We start from the raw sequence: 9,835 nt of genomic DNA, 5'->3' as shown, positions 1-9,835 counted from the left end.
ATCACCCCAAAATCACCCGAAAACCCGCCCCAACAACAGAAAAAACCCCCGAAATCAGCCCAAAAAACACCCGAAAGCACCCGAAATCACACAAAAAACCACCCAAAATCACCTCAATAACACCCGAAAAACCCCGAAATCACCTCAAAAACACCCCAAACACCAACGAAAATAAAATCCCAAAATCACGGTAAAAATCCCCAACCACCCCAAAAACTCCCAAACCACCCAAAATCACCCTAAAAACCACAAAAATCACCCTAAAATTACCCCAAAACCCCCATGAGTGACACGCACACAGAGCGGGGCAGGGCCCGGCATTTATTGGGGTTCTGGAAAGAGGCCTGGGGACACCCCCGGATTTGGGGAGGGGGTCCCGGCAGGATTTTGGGGTGAATCCCCCCGATTTTGGGGAGGCGTCTCTGCAGATTTTGGGGAGGATCTCCCCCGATTTTGGGGTAAACCCTCCCCGTTTTAGGAGTGAATCCCTCAAGATATTTTGGGGTCAATCCGCCCATTTTTGGGGTGAATCCCCCCCTCCATTTTTGAGGTGAATCCCCCTCGTCGTTTTTGGGGAGGGGTCTCTGCTGATTTTGGGGAGGAGATCCCCCCCAGACTTTAGGGCAAATCCCCCCCAGATTTTAGGGCGAATCCCCCCAGATTTTAGGGCAAATCCCCCAGTTTTGGGGGTGAATCCCCCCAGTTTCGTGGGAATGATCTCTGCAGGTATTTTAGGGTGAATCCCCCCCCAGTTTTGGGGCAAATCCCCCCAAGATTTTAGGGCGAATCCCCCCACTTTTGGGGTGAATCCCCCCGGTTTCGTGGGAATGATCTCTGCAGGTATTTCAGGGCGAATCCCCCCGATATTTCGGGGTGAATCCCCCCCCCAGTTTTGGCGGGGAGATCCCCCCGGATTTTGGGGCGAATCCGCCCGGATTTTGGGGCGAATCCGCCCGGATTTTGGGGTCACTGTTTCTGCTGCAGCGCCTCCTTGCGGGCCGCGTCCTGCAGCAGCTGCGTGTCCACCTCGTCCGCGGGGCAGCTGCACGTAGCGAACCACGGAGCCGCGGATGAAGCAGTTCTTGACTGACAGCTGGGGGGGGAAAAAGGTCTGAGACCCCTCCCCAAATTACTGAGACCCCCCAAAAATCGCTGAGGTACAGAAAACCACAGAGAAAACCCCAAAAACCGCCCCACCAAAATCCGCAGAGAAACCCCCAAAATCCGCAGAGAAACCCCAGAACCACGGGAAGCCGCGGATGAAGCAGTTCTTGACTGACAGCTGGGGGGGGGGAGAGCCGTGAGAGACCCCTCCCCAAATTACTGAGACCACCCTTAGAGCCCTCCAAAACCAGAGAAACACCCAAAAACCCTCAAAAAACCACTGAGATATCCCAAAAAACAGAGAAACAACCCAGAACCAGGGAGCCCCAGTGAGGCAGCTCTGGACTGAAAGTTGGGGGGGGAAAAAGGTCTGAGACCCCTCCCCAAATTACTGAGACCACCCCTTAGAGCCCTCCAAAACCAGAGAAATACCCAAAAACCCTCAAAAAACCACTGAGATATCCCAAAAAACAGAGAAATAACCCAGAACCAGGGAGCCCCAGTGAGGCAGCTCTGGACTGAAAGTTGGGGGGGGAAAAAGGTCTGAGACCCCTCCCCAAATTACTGAGATCCACCAAAACCACCAACACCCCCCCGAGAGCCCCCAAAACCACAGACATCCCCCCAAAATCCCTGAGACCCCCCCCAAAACAACCCCACAACCACTGAGACCCCTCTCTGAGAGCACCCAAGATCACCCCCCAAACCCCCCCCAGGACCCCCAAAACCCCCCCAGGACCCCCAAAACCCCCCCAGGACCCCCCAAACCCCCCCCCCTAGGACACCCAAAACCCCCCCCCCAGACCCCTCAAAACCAGACCAACAGCCCTGAGACGCCCCAAACACCCCCAGGACCCCACCCAGGATCCCCAAATCCCCTCCCCAAGAACCCCCAAACCCCCCCAGGGACCGCCCCCCAAAACCAGAGACCCTCTGAAACCTCCCCAAACTCCCCCAAAACCTCCCCAAATCCCCCCCATCTCCCTCCAGGGTCCCCCCCAAATCCCCCCAGGACCCTCCCAGAACCACTGAGAGCCCCCAGGCCATCCCCAAATCCCCTCAGGACCCCCCAAGATCCCCCCGAAACCTCCCCAAAACCCCCCCCGAAACTCCCCCCAAACCCTCCCCAAACCCCCCAGGACCCTCCAGGAACCCCTGAGAGCCCCTAAGACCCCCCCAGGATCCCCCCAGACCCCCCCCAGGACCCTCCCCCAGGACCCCCAAATCCCCCTGTGCCCCCCACCATGTGCGGGTACTTCTCGGGGTCGGTGACGCTGATGTCGGTCAGTTTGATTTTCAGGTACTGGGGAGGGGGCACGGGGGGGTCAGGGGGGGTTCTGAGACCCCCAGAGACCCCCAGAGACCCCCCCCCCCACCCGGGACCCCCCGACTCACCTGATCCACCGAGTGCAGCGTGCCGCAGATGCTGCGGAGACAAGGGGGGTTTGGGGGGATTTGGGGGGAGATTTGGGGGTCCCAGAGGGTCCTGGGGGGATTTGGGGGGGATTTGGGGGTCCCAGAGGGTCCTGGGGGGATTTGGGGGGGATTTGGGGGTCCCAGAGGGTCCCAGCAGGATTTGGGGGGGATTTGGGGGTCCCAGAGGGTCCCAGCAGGATTTGGGGGGGGATTTGGGGGGGATTTGGGGGGGTCCCAAAGGGTCCCAGGAGGATTTGGGGGGATCTGGGGGGGATTTGGGGGGTCCTGGGGGGGATTGGGGGGTCCAAGAGGGTCCTGGGGGGATCTGGGGGTGTTTCAGGGGTTCCAGGGGAGGTTTTGGGGGTCCCGGGGGCCTTTCCGGGGCAGTTTCTGGGGGGGTTTTTTGGGAGGTCCTGGGGGGTTTTGGGGCCTTTCCCGGGCAGGTTTCTGGGGGGGGTTTTGGGGGGTCCTGGGGGGGTTTTGGGGCCTTTCCGGGGTGTCCCGGCCCCCCCCCCATACCTGAGGTCGTTCTTGAGCTCCACCACCACGTCCTTGCCCACCAGGGACTTGAAGAAGGAGTAGAACAGCTGGGGGGGGCACGGGGGGGTCAGAGATGGGGTTTTTGGGGGGCTTTAGGGGGGATTTGGGGGGGTTTTGGGTGGGATATTTGGGGAGGGTTTGAGGGGATTTGGGGGGCACAGGGGGGGGGTTGAGGGGTCCGCAGGGGTCGGGGGGGCTCGGGCCGATCCGAGGAGGGGCTCGGGGGTCCCGGGGGTCTCAGAGGGGTCCCCAAATCCCCCCCGGGATCCCCAAAATCCCCCCCCCGGCCGCGCTCACCATGGCGGCCCCGAGCGCGCCGCGCAGGCCCCGCCCCCCTTCCGCCACCGGGGGCCACGCCCCCCGCCCAATCACCGAGCGGGATCCCCGCTGGACACGCCCCCCTGCCGCCCCCGCCCCCCTGCCCCCACATAGAGCCCCGCCCACTCAGCGCGGGACCACGCCCCACATCCCCTCAGACAGGCCCCGCCCACCGAGCGGGGGTGGCGGGAAATGAATCAGCCGCCCCCGCGCCGGGTCAAAGGTCACGGGGACGGGGAAGGGACACCGGGGGGGGACAACGGGGGACACCCACGTGACTCCGGTGACACCTGTGACCCCCCCCATGTCCCCCATGTCCCCCTCCCAGCATCCCCATGTCCCCCTGTCCCCCCATGTGTCCCCTGTCCCCATACTGGGCCCGTGTCCCCCTCCTAGGCCACCTCCATGTCCCCTTGTCCCCCAGTGTCCCACCCAGTGTCCTCATGTCCCCCCTCACGTCCCTTCCATGTCCCCATGTCCCCAATATCCCCCCGATGTCCCCTCCATGTCCCATATCCCCCCTCAAGTTCCCATGTCCCCAATGTCCCCCTCAATGTCCCCTTGTGCTCCCCAATATCCCCATGTCCCCAATGTCCCCTCTTTGTCCCCAATGTCCCTTCCACGTCCCAGTGTCCCCACGTCTCCATGTCCCCTCCATGTCCCCATGTCCCCGTGCTGGTGCCATGTCCCCCTCCCAGCATTCCCATGTCCCCAACATCCCCTCCTTGTCCCCAATGTGCCCCATGTCTCCCCCTGTCCCCCCTGTCCCCTCCTGTCCCCCACGTGTCCCCTGTCCCCCATGTCCCCAATGTCCCCTCATGTCCCCAATGTCCCCCCCCATGTCCCCCATGTCCCCCACGTGTCCCCTGTCCCCCATGTCCCCAATGTCCCCCCCATGTCCCCCCTGTCCCCCATGTGTCCCCTGTCCCCGTGTCCCCAATGTCCCCCTCCTTGTCCCCATGTCCCCCACGTGTCCCCTGTCCCCCATGTCCCCAATGTCCCCCCCATGTCCCCCATGTCCCCCCACGTGTCCCCTGTCCCCGTGTCCCCTCCCAGGCCACCCCGTCCCACGCGGGGCAGGTGGGGACCGGCAGAACCAGGCCCCCAGCGCCATCACTGTCACCGCCCCCCGCCACCCGCCCTGTCACCAGCCCGTCACCTCTGCCACCTCCCTTGTCACCTGCGCTGTCACCTGCCCCCGTCACCGCTCTGTCACCGGCCCGTGACCTGTCCTGTGCTGTGCTGTCCCCTCCCTGTCCCCTCCCGCGGGGATTTAAGGGCGGCCCCGGGGGCCACCGCGGGCACCGACGACAGAGCTGGCGGTGAGTGGGGACAGCCAGGGGACACTGGGGACATCGGGGGATGAGATGGGGACACTGGGGGACACTGGGGACAGGGATGGGACAGCAGGGACAGGGATGGGACAGGATGGGGACAGGATGGGGACAGGATGGGGACATTGGGGACACTGGGGATAGGATGGGGACACTGAGATGAGACGGGATGGGCACAGGATGGGGACAGGGAGTGGGGATATCGGGGGACAGGATGGGGACAGGATGGTGACACTGGGGATGAGATGGGGACAGGGAGAGGGGACAGTGGGGACAGACAAGGGGACATGGGGACATGGAAGGGACATTGGGGACAGGGATGGGACAGGATGGGGACAGAGATGGGGACACTGGGGATGAGACGGGATGGGGACAGGATGGGGACAGGGACTGGGGGACATTGGGGACAGGGATGGGGACAGGATGGGGACAGGGATGAGGGACAGCAACAGGACAGTGAGGATGGGATGGGGACAGCGAGGGGGACATCAGGGACAGGATGGGGACAGTGGGGACAGGATGGGGACAGGGATGGGACATTGGGGACAGGATGGGGACAGGACAGGGACAGGATGGGGACATTGGGATGGGGGCCGTGAGTGGGGACAAGGGACATGGGGACACAGGGACAGGATGGGGACGGGTTGGGGGACATTGTGAAGGCCGGGGCAGGGACACAGGAACAGGGTGGGGACCTGGGGACAGGATGTGGGGATGGGGACACAGGGGACAGGGACACGGGGACAGGATGTGGGGACAGAGACAGGGACAGGGACACGGGGGACATGGGGGACAGGATGTGGGGATGGGGACACATGGACACAGGGACACGGGGACAGGATGTGGGGACAGAGACAGGGGACAGGGACACAGGGACATGGGGACAGGATGTGGGGACATCCTGAGGGATGTGGGGACAGGGCCATGGGGACGGGGACAGGAATGGGACAGGGCCATGGGGACAGGGTGGGGTCGGGTCTGTCTGTCCCCTGTGTGTCCCCCATGTCCCCTCAGTGTCCCCAATGTCCCCTGATGTCCCCCGATGTCCCCAGGGATGTGTGCCGGACTGCAGTGCCTGCTGAACCTCCTGCGCTGGGGCTGGGGCGGTCCTCAAGGGGCTCCTGGGGGGACACCGAGGTGAGGGGGAGACAATGGGGACAATGGGGACAATGGGGGACAATGACGGGGGGGGGGGACGGGGGACAATGGGGGACAGTGACATGGGAGGGGGGGGGGATGGGGACAATGACGGGGGGGGGACACGGGGGGGACATGGGGGGGGACATGTGGGGGGGACAATGATGGGGGTGGTGGGGGGGAAATGGGGGGACATGGGGGGACACGGGAGGGGGACAATGATGGGATGGGGGGGACATGGGGGGGGACAGTGACAGGGCAGGGGACACTGGGGGGACACTGGGGGACACTGGGGGGGGACACGGGGAGGGGACAATTTGGGGGGGGGGGGGACGGGGGACACATCCAGGGGAGGGGGACAATGACAAAGGGGGGGGGGGGACGGACACCAAGAGGGCACCGGGGGGGGGGGGGTGGGGGCGGGGACACAATTGGGAGCCCCGGGGGGGGCCTTGGGGACACGGGGGGGGGCGGGTCTGAGGTCAAAGGTCACCGCTGAACCCCTCCCCCCCCACAGGAACCCATCCCCCCCCCCGCGGCCGAGAGGAGCACGGGGGTCCCGGGCAAGGAGGACTGAGAGACCCCCCCGAAATGACCCAAAATGACCCAAAATGAACCAAAATCTCCCCAAAATCCCCGCCCCGCTGAATAAACCCCTCCCCCTTGGAGCCGCCTCCGGGTTTTGAGCGATTTTTGAGCGATTTTTTGAGCGATTTTGGGGCTTTTTGGGGCGGGGGGGGGCGGCGGCGAGGGGTCCGGGATGGAAAGAGTTAAAAATGAACCGGAATTCTGTTTAATTAATGCATTTATCTATTTAATTAATCTATTTATCTATTTAATTATTCTATTTATCTATTTAATTATTCTATTTAATTCTTTTTAATTAATCTATTTAATTCTTTTTAATTATTCTCCGTTTAATTAGGAAATTTATTAGAAGAAATTAAAATTAAATAGAATTACGCAGGAAAGGGAATTAAAAGCGAGCTGGGAAAAGTCAAAAATAAAAAAAAAAAATTAAAAATAAAGAGTAGACCCGAATAAAAAAAATAAAAAAACATGAGAAATAATTAAATAATAATTAGATAAGAAAGAATTGAAATTAAACGGAATGAGAAACGAGAAACGAAATGAAAAATGAGCTGGAAAAAGCTAAGTGAAATTTTAAGAATACAGAAATTCGGGATTTACGGGATTTTGGGGATTTTCTCCCCTTTTCTCAGCCGGATGGACCCAAACTCCCGGGAATTATTAAAAAATTAAAAAATTTCCATTTTTATCTGGGGGAAATTGGGGGAAATGGGGACAAATCTCCCGATTTGGGGTTTTTGGTGGCTCGGGCGGGAATTTCTCCAGGAAAAATGGAAAAAAAAAAAAAGGAAAAAAGGGAAAAAAAGGGGAAAAAGGGGAAAAAAAGGGAAAAAAAAGGGAAAAAAGGGAAAAAAGGGAAAAAAGGGAATTTTTCCTGGGGCGGCCCCGCCCCCGCTCGATGGCCCATCGGGAGCGGCTGATGGTCCATCCATCGCGACTGATGATGGCTTATCGCGACTGATGATGGTCCATCGTTACTGATGGTTTATCGCGACTGATGATGGTCCATCGTTACTGATGGTTTATCGCGACTGATGATGGTCCATCGTTACTGATGGCTTATCGCGATTGATGATGGTCCATCGTTACTGATGGTTTATCGCGACTGATGATGCTCCATTCATCGCGACTGCTGCTCCGTCCATCGCGACAGGCCCCGAGGCACCGCAGGGGGAGGGGAGCGGCGGCATTCCCCGGGTTTAACCCAAATTTCCCCCTTTTTTAAACCCCAAATTTCCCTGATTTTAACCGAACCTCCCCGGTTTTAACGCCGAATTCCCCGGGTTTGACCCAAATTCCACGGGTTTAACCAAAATCCCCCCTTTTATACCAAATTTGCCCCGCTTTTAACCCCAGTTCCCAATTTCCCCGGTTTTAACGCCAAATTCCCCGGGTTTGACCCAATTTTCCCCCCTTTTTTTACCCAAATTCCCTGTGTTTAACCCCAATTCCCCGGGTTTAACCCAATTCCCCCCTTTTTAACCCATGACATCCCCACGATATCCCCCTGATATCCCCCGATATCCCACGACATTCCCACGACATCCCCACGACATTCCCACAATATCCCCACGACATCCCCACGATATCCCCCGATATCCCACGACATTCCCACGACTTTCCACGATATCCCACGACATTCCTACAATATCCCCACAATATCCCCCCGATATTCCCACGACATCCCCCCGATATCCCCCGACATTCCCACGATATCCCCCCAATACCCCACGATATTCCCACGACATCCCCCCGATATCCCCCATATCCCCCCGATATCCCCCCGATATCCCCCATATCCCCCCGATATCCCCCGATATCCCCCGATATTCCCACGACATTCCCCCGATATTCCCACCACATCCCCTCTATATCCCCCGATATCCCCCAACATTCCCCCCCGACATTCCCACGACATCCCCCCGATATCCCCCCGATATCCCCCGATATCCCCCGATATTCCCACGACACCCCCGCGATTTTCCCTCCAGGACCCCTCCCTCCCCCCCCACCCATTCCCCCCTCCCCCGGGGGGGGTCCCCAGCGGGGCCGTGACGTCACCGTGACGTCACCGCCCCCCCCCGCGCCGCCCCCTCCTCTCCCCGGGCGCCGCCGCTCCCGGAGCCGCTCCCGGAGCCCCCGGGACCCCCCCCGGGACCCCCCCGGGACCCCCAGATTCGCCCCCCTCCCCCCGCCATGGCCGAGCCGCAGGTAGGGCTGGAAATTCCCAGTTTTAATTTTATTTAAAAAAAATGTTTATTTAATTATTTTTTCGTTTTTAAAATAAGCTTTTCCCCCGTATTTGGTTTTTTTTTTTGGTCACTTAATTCGCGTTTTGAAAGTTTGTTTTAAAAACTTCACTTCTCGGTTGATTTTATTTAATTTTATTTAATTTTATTTTCATTTTTTTTTTAATTTCATTCTATTTTTCTTGCGTTTCGTCTGAATTTGTTTTATTTTATTTTTATTTTTATAGGGTTATTTTATAACCTTATTTTATAGGGTTATTCCCCTTCATTTACTCTTATTTTGTCTTGTGTTTTAATTCGTTTTACTTTAATTGCATTTGGATCTAATTTTTTAAAATTTTTTTAAATTCTATTTTCAAATTCGTTTCGTTTATCTCGTCTTACTTTGTTTTATTTTATCTCTATTTAATTTCTTTTTATCCCTATTTAATTTCATTTTATCTTGTTTAATTAAACTGTATTTTGTATTGTATTGTTTTATCTCCTCCAACTTTATTTAATTTCATCTTTAGTTCATTTCATTTTATCTTATTTACTTTAAATGCATTTTATTTTGTACTGTTTCCTTTAATTTACTTTAATTTCATCGGGTTTTTCATTTTATTTCGGTCCGGGTTTCATTTTTAAATTTCATTTTGTGCCGAGCGCTGAATTTCCGGATTTTATCTCCCCCCGTTTCTTTCTCCCCCGCGCTCTTTGTTTTATTTTCTTTTATTCCCTTTCCCATTCCGTTCCTTCGGACGCTTTCCCGCTGTTCATTTTTATTCATTTTCGTCAATTTTGGGTCGTTTGCGCCTTTTCCCGCCGGCCCCGCCCCGCTCAGGTGCCCGAGGTGCTGCAGGAGGTCACGGTGGGCTCCGAAACCCCCCCGGGCACGCCCGAAGGTAGCGGCCCCAAATCAGCCCAAAATCCGCCCGAAATCCCCCCCAAATCCTCTCCAAAATCCCCTCCAAAATACCCCCGAAATCAGCCCCAAATCAGCCCAAAATCCGCCCGAAATCCCCCCCAAATCCTCTCCAAAATCCCCTCCAAAATGCCCCCGAAATCAGCCCAAAATCCCCCCCAAATCCTCTCCAAAAATCCCTCCAAAATAACCCCAAAATGCGCCCGAAATCAGCCCAAAATCCCCCCGAATTACCCCCTAAA

At 57.3% G+C, this 9,835-nt stretch overlaps 1 protein-coding gene across 1 annotated transcript; it reads right to left on the bottom strand.

Moving 5' to 3' along the window:
- Positions 1-825: 825 nt before the first annotated feature.
- Positions 826-3,440, bottom strand: LSM2 (LSM2 homolog, U6 small nuclear RNA and mRNA degradation associated). Its single transcript, XM_071420505.1, is given in 6 exon segments — positions 826-1,038; positions 1,040-1,093; positions 2,348-2,407; positions 2,500-2,530; positions 3,040-3,107; positions 3,358-3,440. Coding segments are annotated over 6 exon segments (288 nt in total). The 5' UTR covers positions 3,361-3,440; the 3' UTR covers positions 826-966.
- Positions 3,441-9,835: the final 6,395 nt, after the last annotated feature.

The sequence above is a fragment of the Agelaius tricolor genome, unplaced genomic scaffold, assembly GCF_023055355.1.
Source record: "Agelaius tricolor isolate 1412-34295 unplaced genomic scaffold, bAgeTri1.0.p SCAF_146, whole genome shotgun sequence".
Taxonomy (NCBI): domain Eukaryota; kingdom Metazoa; phylum Chordata; class Aves; order Passeriformes; family Icteridae; genus Agelaius; species Agelaius tricolor.
The sequence above is the reverse complement of the archived record's forward strand: the minus strand, read 5'-3'. Positions and strand labels throughout refer to the sequence as shown.